Here is a 14,730-nt window from a genome sequence, read left to right as displayed (position 1 = left end):
CATTAACCACCTTCATCACCCACTCAAAAAACTGTTAGATTAGTAAGACTTAACTTGCTTCACACTGGATTAGATCCCAAATTAGATCATGGTTTTCAAAATGCTCATAAATGCTGTCCCTAAGAATCCTTTCCACTAACTTCCCTACCACTGATGTAAGGCTTACTGGTCTACGGTTTCCAAGACTGCCCTTACTCCACTTCTTGAAGAAGGGAGCAACATTAGCTACTTGCCAGTACTCTGGGACCTCACCTGTGGCTAGAAAGGACATAAAGATCTTTGTCAAAAGCCCCAGCAATCTTATCGCTTGCCTCTCTCATTAACCTGGGGTGTAACAAAGGACCTTGCAATTGGAATATTTCCTGTACAAAAGATATATAGTCTGGCACAGGATGCACAGGTCTTGGAAATAAAGATCGCCATTACTTTTCACAAACACATTTTATTAATGATCTCATTTAATAAATATACTCAGACTAAATGGGCTGGGCTGATAAATATATACATGGAAATGCACAGAATAAAAATGAGTATTTTCACTTATAGAGTGATCAACCAACAAATGGACATTGTATCATAAATACTAATGCATTGATTTAAATCTACTGTGTTCATTTTGAACATTTAAACATATGTGCACTAAAACCCTGTATATTTGATCTTCTATCGCCATTACAGCTTGGAGATTTTAAGGATAGGCAAAGCTTATTTCAGCATGCTTTTTGATGGTTAAGAAACAGTTTTAAACAACTTGATGGCAAAGGTAAGCTGGAGACAGGAGCCTGGCACAGCGACGAAGCCCGTTGGGAAAGGATTGCTGTCACACAAAATTGCATTCCATGTAATGGCTGGAAATCAGGAGCAAAGGGAGCACCATAAGGAAGTTTCCCAATCTTCACCTCAACAATAATTTACAACAGTAGAGTGAAACTCGTGACCCATTGATGCAGGCAGTGGAGCAAAACTGAACTTAGTGCACAGATTTGGTCCTGTGCTATGTTCCTCAGCTGAACCTCCTTTGTGTTTGACTGTTACTGTGAGTCTGGTTTAACACATCTAAGTAGACCTTTGATCTCAGGAACCTGGGGTACGAGTCCCTTTCCATCAGGCTGTAGACTCTCTTTTGGGCATCGTTAAAGCAGGCGTGGTCTGGCTCCAGCACGTTCTTCCTGGTGAGCTCACGTGTTTGAAAGTCGATATTCACCTGAGAAAGAGAACGAGCTTATGGTTACCCTGCTGCTTGCAGAGGTGTACTGACATTGGGGCAAGAAACTACTTTGTCCAGAGATTAGTTTAGTCCTTGCTACTCTAGTTTACCTCATTGCCTATAACCTCAGTGGGTCACACCTAGTGGGTCTGATTTATGGTCATTGCACTCTTAGGCAGAGATGGGGTTTGCGTATCTCTCCATGGGTGCCTCGGGTGGTGGTGGAAAGAGAGAGAGAGATCTGCCACTCGAGGGACAGATCCTGTCACAATCATGGAGTCTGCGCGGCCTTGCACATGGGCTGCGGAGTGAGTTCGGCAAACACGCTCGTGAGTATGCATGTTTCAGCTAATTACTGTTTCATTGTGGTGATATTTAACTCCCTTCCTCTCATTCCAGTCTTGTCGAGACTTGCCCAAAAGTAGAGCAATATCTACACTCCCTGTTTACCGTTGTCCTAGTTCCAGGAAAGAAGGCTACCGGCTGTTGCTGTTAAGGAGCTGTATCTATTTAGTATAATGGGGAAAGATTGGGTAGGGTGGGCTTATTTTTTCTAAAGCAAAGGTCACTTGAGAGGTGGTGAGAGTCATTGATAGAGTAGAGCAGCCTTTCTCAACCTTTTTGCCCTGGAGGGGGCCCTCAAATAATCCTCAGGTCTCAGGGAACCCCTATGTAAAAATTATTATATTTACAGCTCATGGTATGTTAACATGACCAATAAGTTGTAGATATAATAATCCAAAAGTAATTGCTAATGCCCTTTTGAGTAAAGATTGAATTTTTAGCCAACCTTTCTTGAAAAAAAAGGTATTAAGCTTAGCTTACCTTTCTTAAAGTTAATCACTTCCTTTTCCTTCTATAAATTTTAAAAACTCATAAAGCAAATACTATAAATCCTGTTAAATAGCTGGCTTAAGCCAAAATGGGATATATTTTCTAAAGGTAGGCTTGGTAGATGTAATTTAAATGAAGGTTGTAAATTAATTTTAATTAATGCTATTTACAATATGAGAAATTATTGATAATTTTGAATAGTAAAGTTCCGAAAAACCAGGAGTCTTTTCAAGGTCTCGTTCTGCACCTTGTCCTAGCATTTTACCCACTATAATTTTACATGCTTGCATTATTAGGTTCTCACCAAATGTGTGACTTCTCTTTTTCTGGGAATAGATTCTGCTACTAAATAACCTGCTTCCTGATTTTTTTTTACTAACTGTGACTTTATTAACAAAAGCTTTATTATTTTGTTTTGAGATTCCAATAGCCGTTTCTGCACTTTATGTGTTCTGTGGCTGTGATTAGTAGTTAAGTGTTGTTTTGCTGGACATCTGTAAGTTGTTTGCCACAGACTAGGCACAATTGAACAGGACAACTTGGCCAGGCCGTGGAAAACCCATCGATAGGTAGTTTTCAATGTAAAGACGAACTTATTTTATGTCTCCGTTGTTGAGCTAGTGCAGTGAAATGAAAAAAAAAATGGCATAATAAAGAACTAAACGAGAAAACTACAAAAAAACTTCACAATTCAATTCACTTCTAACCTACACTATCCATCTTTTGCAATGTTTACAACAACAGCAAAGCGGTAGGCCATCAGTTGAGTCACAGCATGTAAAAATTTTCCCCCAATTTTCTACTAGACTGTTAGAGTTTGTTTGCTCCCATAAGACTGTCAGCAGCATGTAACAGGAAGTTGGGGAGGTGAGGCTGACATCACAGCCCAAGTTAGGTGAATCCATTCAATGCTTGGAAAACGCACTTCACGCTCCTCATCCGCCTACTGTCTGTGCAATAGAATGCTCACAAATTATTAACAGTCTCCCCTATCTCCTGTCAAAAACTGAGAATGGACTCAAGCAAATAAGCATGGTCCTACTGTGCACTGCCATACTGGGCTGAGAGACCTCGAACGAGATTGCTAATGGGGCTGCTCGGTCACTGCCCACAACTGCGAGCACTAGCATTGCCTGTTGCGTGAAGTTGAAAAAGTGATGTTTATTTTTAAAAATCACAATCTCTCGCAGAACCCCCAATGACCTTTCACAGAACCCCGGATTTGAAACCCTGGAGTAGAGCGTCAAAGTCTCTTTCCCTTAAAACGACTATGAAAAACAAGAAAGGTGTACGCGTCAGAATGAGAGGAGGTTTGAAGGGGGTGTGAGAGTGTTGATATCTAGAGCACACTCCTAGACGAAGTAGTTGAATCAGATACAATTACCATGTTTAAGAGGCATTCATACAGCTGAAGGATGGTAGAGCTGTAGTCTGAATGGGATGAACGAGGTTGGTGTAGATGGGCAAAGTACAAACGTTTGTAGTTGGCTGAAGGACCTTCTTCTGTTCTATGTGTTTGAGGGGTTATGGGATAGATGAATGGCGAACCCAAAACATAAAAGCTAAGTCCTTAATTTGTCTCAGTACTGTGCCAATTTGGTGCTGTGCTCGGAAGGCTGAGTTTTTCCAGTAATACTCACTCCCAGGAAACATGGTTTAATTTTCTTGGCAGTGCCCCCAAAACATTGGGAATGATGGGGAAAATCATAAAAATAGTTACTTTCATGTTTCACTCAGCACAGTCCATTTTCAAGTAAGTCCCAATGGCGACACGCAACCTAATTTCTGGGCTATTTAAGCAACACACACAAAATGCTGGTGGAACACAGCAGGCCAGGCAGCATCTATAGGGAGAAGCGCTGTCGACGTTTCAGGCCGAACCCCTTCATCAGGACTTTGTTAGTCCTGACGAAGGGTCTTGGCCCGAAACGTCGACAGCGCTTCTTCCTATAGATGCTGCCTGGCCTGTTGCATTCCAGCATCTGCAGATTTCCTCCTGTTGGCTTCTAGGCTATTTGGCTGTAAACTACTTTGAGGTACCTTGAGTTGGTAAAAGACATTGCGGAAAAGCAATTCTTTCTGAGTTTTTTTGCCATGACTTTCCAAGTGATGACATTTTTTCATCTGAAATTCTAAATCAAAGCCAGATAGCAAACCGGTTCTTTCTTTTAAAGAGGATTCCTTTCCTGTGCAAGCAAGCAAATATTATTTTTAAGCTCTTGAACAGCAAGTTAATAGCTTCAACATAACAGCTTTGGTGTTATGCATTCTTTGGGCATTCAACACAATTCTTCAAAATGATCACATTTTAAATTGAAAAAGACAGTGTCAGTCACTAAAAGTGATTTTTAAAATCATCAAAGTCTTGCCTCTCTTGGAGCTTGAACATCTATAAATTCAGAGTAGATCTTCTTTGCCTTTGAAGACAATTTTGCAGGTGATTTGGTTTTCTTGTAGTCTTCACAGGCCAGCCAGAACTCAATGTTCTCCTCACTGTATTCAGAGCGAAGGAATGCTCTAAAGGCAGCCAAACCATCTGACAGGGGGCAAAGATGCAACGTCATTACCACAGCCTAAACAATGTTTTGCTCTGTTGTTTCTGTCGTAAAGAGTCAGTGAGTATCTAAATTGTTCAACATTAGAAAAGGAAAATCACCTGAAATGTAACTTTTGTGTACAGTACCACTTTAGAGAGGACAGTTCTGTTCAGAATTTCTGGCTTGCTTGCCTAACTCCTGCAGGAGCATGTGGAAATAGATGCCAGCCAGAGACTGTCATACTTTGGCAACACAAGTAGGCATATGATCTGTTTCTATAGCTGTGCATAGCTTTGCCAAGATCATAATTGGTTGACAGAGGAAGTGCCAGGAATTTTGGGCCCAATTTAGACTTGTGATCAACCTGCCACTTTACTAATGGGCCTGAACTTGTTGACAAATGCCATTTGCTCTTCTTGACGCTGAAATATTTTTGAAGCCACTTCTCTGGACAGATCAATACTCCCTGTTGGATGGCAGTGAAAGCAATTTCTTCAGCCAGATAGCTTCCACTCTTATCATGGTCATTCCCTTTGTGCTCTCCACTGCTTCCCATCCCTGCAACTTTAATCACGATTGGTGAAGAGCCATTTTCCAGAAATTTTGACTTATACTCTCTCAACAGTTACTGCCAGACTAGCTGAGTATCACAAACTGGTAGGTTTACAGTCCACTGTATATTGCCCCTAGTCTGTAGATGAGTGATAGAATCTGGGAGAGTTGTTAGGAATGTGGGGAGAATATGTTACAGAGGCTAGTGAAGGATTGCGATTACACTGTGAGCCAGTGTAGGCTCAATAGGTAGAATGGTCATCTATACCCTTTGGTAAATAGGTACAGAGTGGTAAAGACAGAAATATTCCCAACATTTTTGCTTTTGTTATGTTATTATTTATGATGCTGTTAGCTGTGTCAATAAATGGGATATTTTCCTTTCATCCCTCAGTTCAAAAGATGGCCAATCTTCCCCTTCCTTCCAAAGGAAATTAATGATTTTATTATCTATTATGTATCTATCTACCCATATTTCAATTTGTCTGCTCATTTATTTATTTATTGGTCTGTTTGTTTATTTGTTTATTTATTTATTTAGAGATGCAACTTGATACCAGGCCCTTCCAGCCCAATGAAAATTATTCCTCAATTGTTGTCTTTAAATTAAAGTTGATCTATATTATAGCCAGGGCAAAACTAAGACATCAATGAATTGGAATCTTTGCATCTAGAATTGTTTCATTTATATTTGAATACTTCAAATAATTTTTTCTTAAAAAGTTAGTTGAAGTAGGTAAATGGAGAAAACTGTGAGAGGGCAGATAGGATAATCTTTGGAAACAAGACGCTTTGTGCCTGAGGAGTGAAGTTGGAGGAGCCCTGCCCAACACACCAGCAGTTAGGGCAGAAGGGAGGTTCTAGGAAGGGGGTAGATAGGCATTTACTTTGGAAAGTAACCAGGAAGGGATAGAATCAATGAAGGAATGCTATTTAGTAGTGGACCTGTTCTTTGAATGAGCGCATCATCAGTTTTGTCATAACTGTTCTTTCTTGAGATAATTGAGAAAATATTGATTGTCCAAGGAACCTTAAATGCATACCCTCTACCACAAAACCATCTTTTTTTTCAAGCCTCAGTGCATAGAACACTTTCCATTTTTTTTTTCCAAATTAAATCTCATCCCATTATGAACCTGTTTTCCCTGGCTGCTCTATTGGAACCATTAGACCCTGACTGACCCTAGGTGCTGATGAATTTCTAACCCCTTCTACTTAGGCTTCACTGTGTATGCACAACAATGTCTGCTTTGAAGCCTAATATTTCTTGTGGCTGAGTCTGAGTTATTATCAGCTCTTGAGTAGCCAAATAATCATCGTGTGGCAACATTTTATGATGCCTGAGAAGATGTGTTCATGAGAAAACGTAACTAGGCACATGGTTTGAGGTCTTTTCTCATGCTCCTGATGATATAATCATGGTTTAACCCTGTTTCTCAGCCTCTCTGGAATTCCAGAGTGGTGGAACAGGCCACAATGACCTAATGTTGTTCTCAAAAATGCATCAACTCCACTTCTGTTTACAAAATACAGCTGGATTTGAGATGTTTGGAACTGAACAGAAGCATTTTTGTTCCTATGCCCAGGTCTACCAGTGTAATTTTTGGCCATTAAGATTTTGGACAGCAGGCAATTAGCTATCTTTGATCTTATTTGAATCATTCTTTTGATTCTAATTGTGACAAAATTCTACATGCTATTTTAAACTCCAATAACTTTCTGAGGATTTGGTTTTGAAGTTAAAACATATCTTTTTCATGAAGAACTGTCAATCTTGTTAATGACATGTTTCTTCCATGAAAAATCTCTTATTCAGGAATGCAGAAAAGGGTCTCATATAATTCGTTACCCTTTATGTCACATTATTTCAAGATGCCATGACTTAATGCACACTTTGTGTCACTACAAGTTCACATTAGAAAAAAATGCTATCCACAATTTGAAAGGGTTAAAGTGAAAGAAAGGTATTTTCTCCGAAGTATTACAACTTCGCTCTATTCTTAATGTGTGCTACTATACTTAGAAAAGGAAGAACAGTTTCGTTTAACTTGGTAAAAAAAAGATAACCCAGTGTGAAATAAATCTTCAAATATATCTGGGAGAACAGTCAAGAGGAAAATTTGCAATGCAGCTTTCAATAGGGCAGTGGATAACTAGTAAAATATTGCAAAGCTGTGGGGGAGGAATGGGACGACTACAATTGGTATTGGTTTTGTTATTGTCACATGTACCAGGGTACAGTGAAAATCCGATCTTACATACAGATCAAAACGTTACACAGCACATTGAGGTGGGACAGTTAAGACAATAACAGGATGCAGAGGAAAGTGTAACAGCTACAGAGAAAGTGCAGTGTGGTGGCTAGAATGGAAATAAAGAACTAAATGCCCTCCTTTGCAAGTTGGGGTAATTTTTTCTGTGCTGATAAACTTTGACTTACTTATCTTGTTATTTATACATGAGTCAAATTCATCAGCAATTGACAGGCATGTCAATCACAGTGGCATCACGACTAAGCCTGGGGGTTGAGGATGACCATTTTGCTCTTTCGCACTGTGGATTAACGGCCCTTTCTGCGAAGGTTTATGATTTTCAAAGCATAGCTGGGGGGGGGGGGGGTAAGTGAGGAGAGTGAAAGAAAGCTTATCGATACATTTGAAGAAGACACACCAGTGGGAATACTTCATTAGCAGTCTGAGGAGATTAGTATGTTACCAAAGGCACTAAGAAATTTCTACAGATGTACAGCAATCTGATTGGTTGCATCACTACCTGGTATGGAGATTCCAACGTGCAGGATCAAAAGGGGCTGCAGTGAATTGTAGGTTAAGTCAGCTCCCTCAAGGCCTCAAGCAACCATTGAGGACATCTTCAAAAGGTAGTAGGTCAGGAAGGTCCATCGTTAAGGACCCATATCATCTGGGACATGACCTGGTTTTGTTACTACTGTCACAGAGGAGGTACAGGAACCTAAAGACACACACTTAATGTTTTAGGAACAGCGTCTTCCCATCTGCCATCAGATTTCTAAACTGTCCATCAACCCATGAATGTTACCTCACTATTGTGCTGTCATTTTTTTAAAAATTGCACTTTATAGTAATTTTTGACATCTAACATTTCTCATTGCTGCCATAAAAAAGCACATTTTGAACAGGATTTGATAAGCGATCTCGCAGTAAAGGAGCCATTAGGAGATAGTGATCACAATATGATAAGCTTTTTATCTGCAATTTGAGAAGGATAAGGGCAGCTTGGAGGTGTCAGTGTTGCAGATGAACAGGGGAAACTATGGAGCCATGAGGGAGGAGCTGGCCAAAGTTGACTGGACGGATAGCCTAGCAGAAAAGACAGTGGAACAGCAATGGCAGGTATTCTTGGGAATAATGCACAAGGTGCAAAATCAGTTCATCCCCCAGAGAAGGAAGGATTCAAAGGGGGGAAAGGGGCCACAGTGGTTGACAAAGGAAGTCAGAGATTGCATAGCATTAAAAAAAAGGAAATATGATAGAGCTAAGGTGAGTGGGAGGACAGATGATTGGGAAGTTTTTAAGGAACAACAGAACTTAACTAAAAAGACAATACGGGGAGAAAAAATGAGGTACGAACGCAAGCTAGCCAGGAATATAAAGGAAGATAGCAAAAGCTTTTTTAGGTATGTGAAGAGAAAGAAGATAGTTAAGAACAATGTTGGGCCCTTGAAGAATGAATTGGGTGAAATTATTATGGGAAACAGAGAAATGGCAGAAGAATTTAATGAGTACTTTAGATCTGTTTTCACTAAGGAAGACACAAGCAATCTCCCAGATGTATGGATGAGCCAAGGACATAGGGTAACAGAGGAAATGAAACAGATTGACATTCGGAAGGAAACGGTGATGAGAAAACTGATGGGACTGAAGGCTGACAAATCCCCAGGTCCAGATGGTCTGCACCCTAGGGTACTAAAAGAGGTGGCCCTGGAAATTGCGGATGCATTGGTAATCATTTTCCAATGTTCCTTAGATTCAGGATCAGTTCCTGAGGATTGGACAATGGCTAATGTTATCCCACTTTTTAAAAAAGGAGGGAGGGAGAAAACAGAGAACTATCAACCTGTCAGCCTGACATCGGTGGTGGGAAAGATGCTGGAGTCCATTATTAAGGATGAAATAGTGGCATATTTAGATAGCAGTGATAGGATTGGGCTGAGCCAGCATGGATTTACCAAGGGTAAATCATGCTTGACTAATCTGTTGGAGTTTTTCGAGGATGTAACCAGGAAATTAGATGGGGGAGATCCAGTGGATGTAATGTACCTCGATTTTCAGAAGGCATTTGATAAGGTCCCACATAGAAGATTGGTGGGTAAAATCAAAGCTCAGGGCATCGGGGGGGAAGGCATTGACATGGATAGAAAACTGGTTGGCAGATAGAAAGCAAAGGGTAGTGGTGAATGGGTGTTTCTCGGAAAGGCAGGTGGTGACTAGTGGGGTGCCACAGGGCTCGGTATTGGGACCACAGCTGTTTACCATTTACGTTAACGATTTGGATGAAGGCATAAAAAATAACATCAGCAAATTTGCTGATGATACTAAGCTGGGTGGCAGTGTGACATGTGATGAGGATGTTAGGAGAATTCAGGGTGACTTGGATAGGCTGGGTGAGTGGGCAGATACTTGGCAGATGGCGTTTAATGTGAATAAGTGTGAGGTTATCCACTTTGGGAGTAAGAACAGGAAGGCAGATTATTATCTGAACAGTGTAGAATTGGATAAGGGAGAAATACAAAGAGATCTCACAGTCCTTGTTCATCAGTCACTGAAGGTGAATGAGCAAGTGCAGCAGGCAGTGAAGAAGGCTAATGGAATGTTGGCCTTTATTACAAAGGGAATTGAGTACAAGAGCAAGGAAATCCTCTTGCATTTGTACAGAGCCCTGGTGAGACCACCCCTGGAGTATTGTGTACAGTTTTGGTCTCCAGGGTTAAGAAAGGACATCCTGGCTGTAAAGGAAGTGCAGCGGAGATTCACAAGGTTAATTCCTGGGATGTCCAGACTGTCTTACGCAGAGAGGTTAGAGAGACTGGGCTTGTACACGCTGGAATTAAGGAGATTGAGAGGGGATCTGATTGAAACATATAAGATTATTAAGGGATTGGACAAGATAGAGGCAGGAAATATGTTCCAGATGCTGGGAGAGTCCAGTACCAGAGGGCATGGTTTGAGAATAAGGGGTAGGTCATTTAGGACAGAGTTAAGGAAAAACTTCTTCTCCCAGAGAGTTGTGGGGGTCTGGAATGCACTGCCTCGGAAGGTCGTGGAGGCCAATTCTCTGGATGCTTTCAAGAAGGAGCTAGATAGGTATCTTATGGATAGGGGAATCAAGGGATATGGGGACAAGGCAGGAACCGGGTATTGATAGTAATTGATCAGCCATGATCTCAGAACGGCGGTGCAGGCTCGAAGGGCCGAATGGTCTACTTCTGCACCTATTGTCTATTGTCTATTGTCATATGTCAGTGATGATAGACTTGAATCTGATTCTTAATCCCTAGTTGTTTTCCTTCCTTGGAAAAGTGTTTCTTGTTTCGTTGCATCTTTCTAAGAATTTACTGCTCTCCTGTCACTCAGAAGGTTAACGTTCCTCCAGGCACTTTTAACATCCAAAAGGGACTGAATAGATAACAGTTTAATAAAACAATGAAAATAAATCTAACATTTTTTAATGTTAGTTTTACAAGTCAAAAACAGTCCAATGAAGTGTGATACTATATATCAAACATTATAATATTTTTATATTGTTAGTTTTGGATGGTTAAATCACTAACCTCAGCTGTCATTTTACACACCCTCCCAGTAGAAAATCAAAAAGTTTAAGTGTACTTACACTTATGATCCAGAAGCAAATGAAATGATTCAGTCCATTGCACAGCTTCCTCTGTGGACAATCTTTTGAAGGACCAGCAAAGAATATCAGTTACTTTCATCTCAACTCATCTCAGTCCAACATTATATAGAATTTCCAGGCATGGCTGAGAACGGGTTTCATTTTATATATACAGCTTATTTTTCAATATATCCTGCTTATAGTAGAGGTATCATCACATCAACCTGTAGGCTACACAAAAACAGACCAATGTTCCATATGAACCTCCTCCAATTATGTCTTGTCTCATCATCTCTTATTTTCATTCCTCTCTCCCTCGGGTATTTCCCTAGCTTTTCATTGATTGCTGTCTCCTTTCTGAATACACGAATGTGTGGAATATATACAGTATAAGTGAATTAAATTCATTTGCCACTACTAGTAATATTTTTTTGGCAATGGTCTCTTGGTATTAATTACTGAAAGATTGTGGGAATGTTCTGGGACTCCTAAATACGAGATCAGCCAAGCTTCTATTGAAAGGTGGACCTGGTTCAATGGGCTGATTTGACCAAATCCTTCTTATGCTATAACCCATATAATCATGTATAACTTGTGTATAATTTAATTTTATGTTTTTCTTGTGAATGCTGCCTATAAGTTGCTTTGTGCCTGTGATGCTGCAAGTAAGATTTTTATCACATCTGTGCATACATGCACTTCTGCATATGACAATAAACTCTACTTTGATTTTGACTTTGAATTTGACCTGTTCACTCTTTACCAAGTGCTTGGAGCTTCCTAACTGTGGATGAGTAATGTCTATCAAAGCTAAGGACATGCTACCTCATCAGAGCATATCTCCAGCTCCTTCTCACCATTTCTATTCCACTCACACTGGACTGTTAGTGCAGCTCTGAACATATGGATAAGACGCAGGAGTAGACCTTTTAGCTTCTTAAGCATGCTTCACCGTTCACAAACAGCATGGGGCCACATTCCCATCCGCCCGTAGTAAGCTTTCAGTCCCTTTGCTTTTCAAAATATTCCTTCCATATTCCTTAAAAATATTCAATGGTCTTAGAGGAAAATAAATTCCAGAGACTCACAGCCCTCTGAGAGAGAACAGAACAGCTAATTTTGTTGTAAATTGACAATACTTTATTGTTAAATAGTAGTCCCTAGTTCTAGATGCTTCCATAAGAGGAAGTATTCTCTCAACATCCATCTTTCAAGATCCCTCAGGATCTTAAATGTATTTTAATCTTCAACAAAAATTTGATTTTGCAGAAAATGTCACAGAAGATTTATACTGTAGAATTTACACAAACACAATCTAAGAGACCTTTAAGCTCTTGCACACAATGCAAAATTTTGGCTGGATTTGAGCATATAAATAGCGATCATTTTCCCAATAAAAATCATTGTAATGATTTCCAGATCAAATGGAACCACTCCAGAAATTTGACCAAGCGCTTACACTTGCACCAGTGCCATAATTTCTACATCAGATGTAAGTGAAGTTGTTGCCCAGTCAGTTAGGTCATCTTGTTCTGAGCTGCACTTGTTGATATTTTGGATGATTGCCCACTGAGCCAAGAGTTCCATGCAGATTCTGTTCCTTAACTTGTCATATTTAGGCACACAGCACCAGACCACCTCAACTCATGGATCTCCTTCCCTCCCTTTAAAGCCTAATTGCAACCTCAGCCTCCATGACTCTGGTTCTGACTGAATGACCTTGGTACTGAGCCTCCTCAATCCCAAACCTTCTGAAAGCCTTTAGCCCTCTTGGCACCCAGATCATGGCACAGGTCCTAGGCTACTTGAGATATCCCTTGCCACAGTACATGGAGGGATAGGATTACGGGCTGTTGTTGATGCCTTGGCCTGAGACATTAGTGAAATTTATTGCAGTGAGTCTTCATCCAAAGTATCTATTAGGTGCATGACGTGGCAACGGTTTAACACATTTCCCCCACAACACCGAATACCTAGCTTGATAGGTTTACATTCAAAAAGTTCCTAATTGTTTATTTTCTGTAAAGGAGGTTCAGAGAGGTGCTTCCTCCATATATTTACTGTATAGGCTACTGAGTAGGCCCTGCAGTTGTTATGGCGAGCATTTATTCAGCAAACCTTAGTCATGGAAAGGGCTTTCCACTGGGAAGACCAGGTTATACACAAACCATAGGGGTAGACCTTTTAGCTTCTTGAGCATGTTTCACCATTCACAAACAGCAGGTTTGCACCTGAGCATATTAAAAGGATCACTCAAGGAGGAATTTCACTGGGTGTTACATGGGTAACATATGGTGATACCCCATACTGCTTCCTCCAATGGCATCATCCCGTCCAATGTTACGACCTCTCCCCCACAAAGCCTGGAGGTTGGAGGCATGAGGAGTTGTCCTCACCTGGCTGCCCCTACTGTTCTTGTGCACTCTCCCACTAAAGCCAAGAATCAGCATTAGTCTAAGTCCCAAAATAAGTTATGTGTGTGGTCTGCCAGATGGAACTGTGCTTCATTGTCTGGAAGGGCTAATGGCTGTGGATTGCTTGGTATTATTGCTGCCTGTTCATCTGTCGCCTATTGGAAGAAAATAAAATGAAACCAAATTTGCTCATCTTTGAATCAAACTGCCTTTCAGCATAAAAATAATAGATGAAACAGTGAAGATCCAAACTGGAAAGTCATATTTTCACCTTACCCGCAGTGTTTGCCTGGATTTTGATTCATTTTATTGACAGTTCCTCCCCTTTCTACCACTGGCCCTATCCCCAAAATAAAAAAGTTGGCTTTTTCAAAAGTAAGATCTGCTTTATACTTCAAGTATGAGCTTGCAATTTTTTTTTTGTTCATTCCCCCAACTTCGCTGAACCTGTGTTACCATTTTGCCAGCTCACAGCTGACGTGGGCCTCAAATCCACTGAAATGTCTTTTAAGCACATCATCTGGTACCTAATGCAGCTGAACCCAGCACTGTCCGCACCCTCATAGGCAAATGAGTTTAATACATGTTGCTACTTAAAGCTAATGCCTCTCGAAGTCCAACCCTATGTTCCCGTTGTGAGAGGAGGGAACGGGTGAGGCTGGCCAACAGGGCTCCGGTGATGCAGGAAGGGCCAATCCCCTGTACAGAGGATGCAGTGGGGTGCAGACAGAGATTTTTTTCTTCGGTGCATTAAAAAGCTAGATCTAATTAATTATTTCATTCCCCCCCCCCCCCACATTCCAGTAACAATTACTTACTTTAAGCATCTGATTGGCTTCTCATGTTTACTGGGGAGAAAGGAGCTGAAGTCGCTGTAGGAGTCGGACTTCTGTGATAAGCAGCCCAGCCGTGTCTTCATTGCTCTGGACCTGTGAGGACATACAACAGTCCCGGTCTTTGAAAGCATTCCCTACTTTCTGCTGCTGTGCAACTAAATTTAGAGAAGGAAATACACACCGCAAAGATCACATACAGTACAATTCCTTCAAACATCAGCACTGATCCTGAAATAAGACAAAGTTACAGATAGGCAGGGGCAGACTGAGATGAGATCATGAGTACTCTTGCCATTCAACAGATTTAACTCCTGATTGTTTCCTTTCACTGACCACAGCTGGAATAAAAGTGGGGGGGGGGGAGCAAAAGGAATGGATGCCCACTTGTGATTACATTTTTACCTAAACAGGGATTTAGGGACAGGCACGGATGTGAATAGGTGCATTGCAGAGGGGCCAGCCCTTGAGTTGTCAATGTTGAT

The 14,730-nt window shown here is 40.8% G+C and overlaps 1 protein-coding gene across 1 annotated transcript in view; it reads right to left on the bottom strand.

The window, feature by feature from the left end:
* Positions 1-422: 422 nt before the first annotated feature.
* Positions 423-14,730, bottom strand: part of LOC140737223 (regulator of G-protein signaling 8-like) — a 43,087-nt gene continuing 28,779 nt past the window's right edge. Inside the window, exons 3-6 of the mRNA XM_073063525.1 lie at positions 14,231-14,341; positions 10,999-11,060; positions 4,411-4,577; positions 423-1,204 (exon numbers count right to left, since the gene is read on the bottom strand). Coding sequence (XP_072919626.1) covers positions 1,004-1,204; positions 4,411-4,577; positions 10,999-11,060; positions 14,231-14,341 — 541 coding nt within the window. The 3' untranslated portion in view covers positions 423-1,003. The remainder of the gene's footprint in view (positions 1,205-4,410; positions 4,578-10,998; positions 11,061-14,230; positions 14,342-14,730) is intronic.

Source organism: Hemitrygon akajei, chromosome 12 (assembly GCF_048418815.1).
Source record: "Hemitrygon akajei chromosome 12, sHemAka1.3, whole genome shotgun sequence".
Lineage (NCBI taxonomy): Eukaryota > Metazoa > Chordata > Chondrichthyes > Myliobatiformes > Dasyatidae > Hemitrygon > Hemitrygon akajei.
This window is presented reverse-complemented; position numbering and strand designations above follow the sequence as displayed.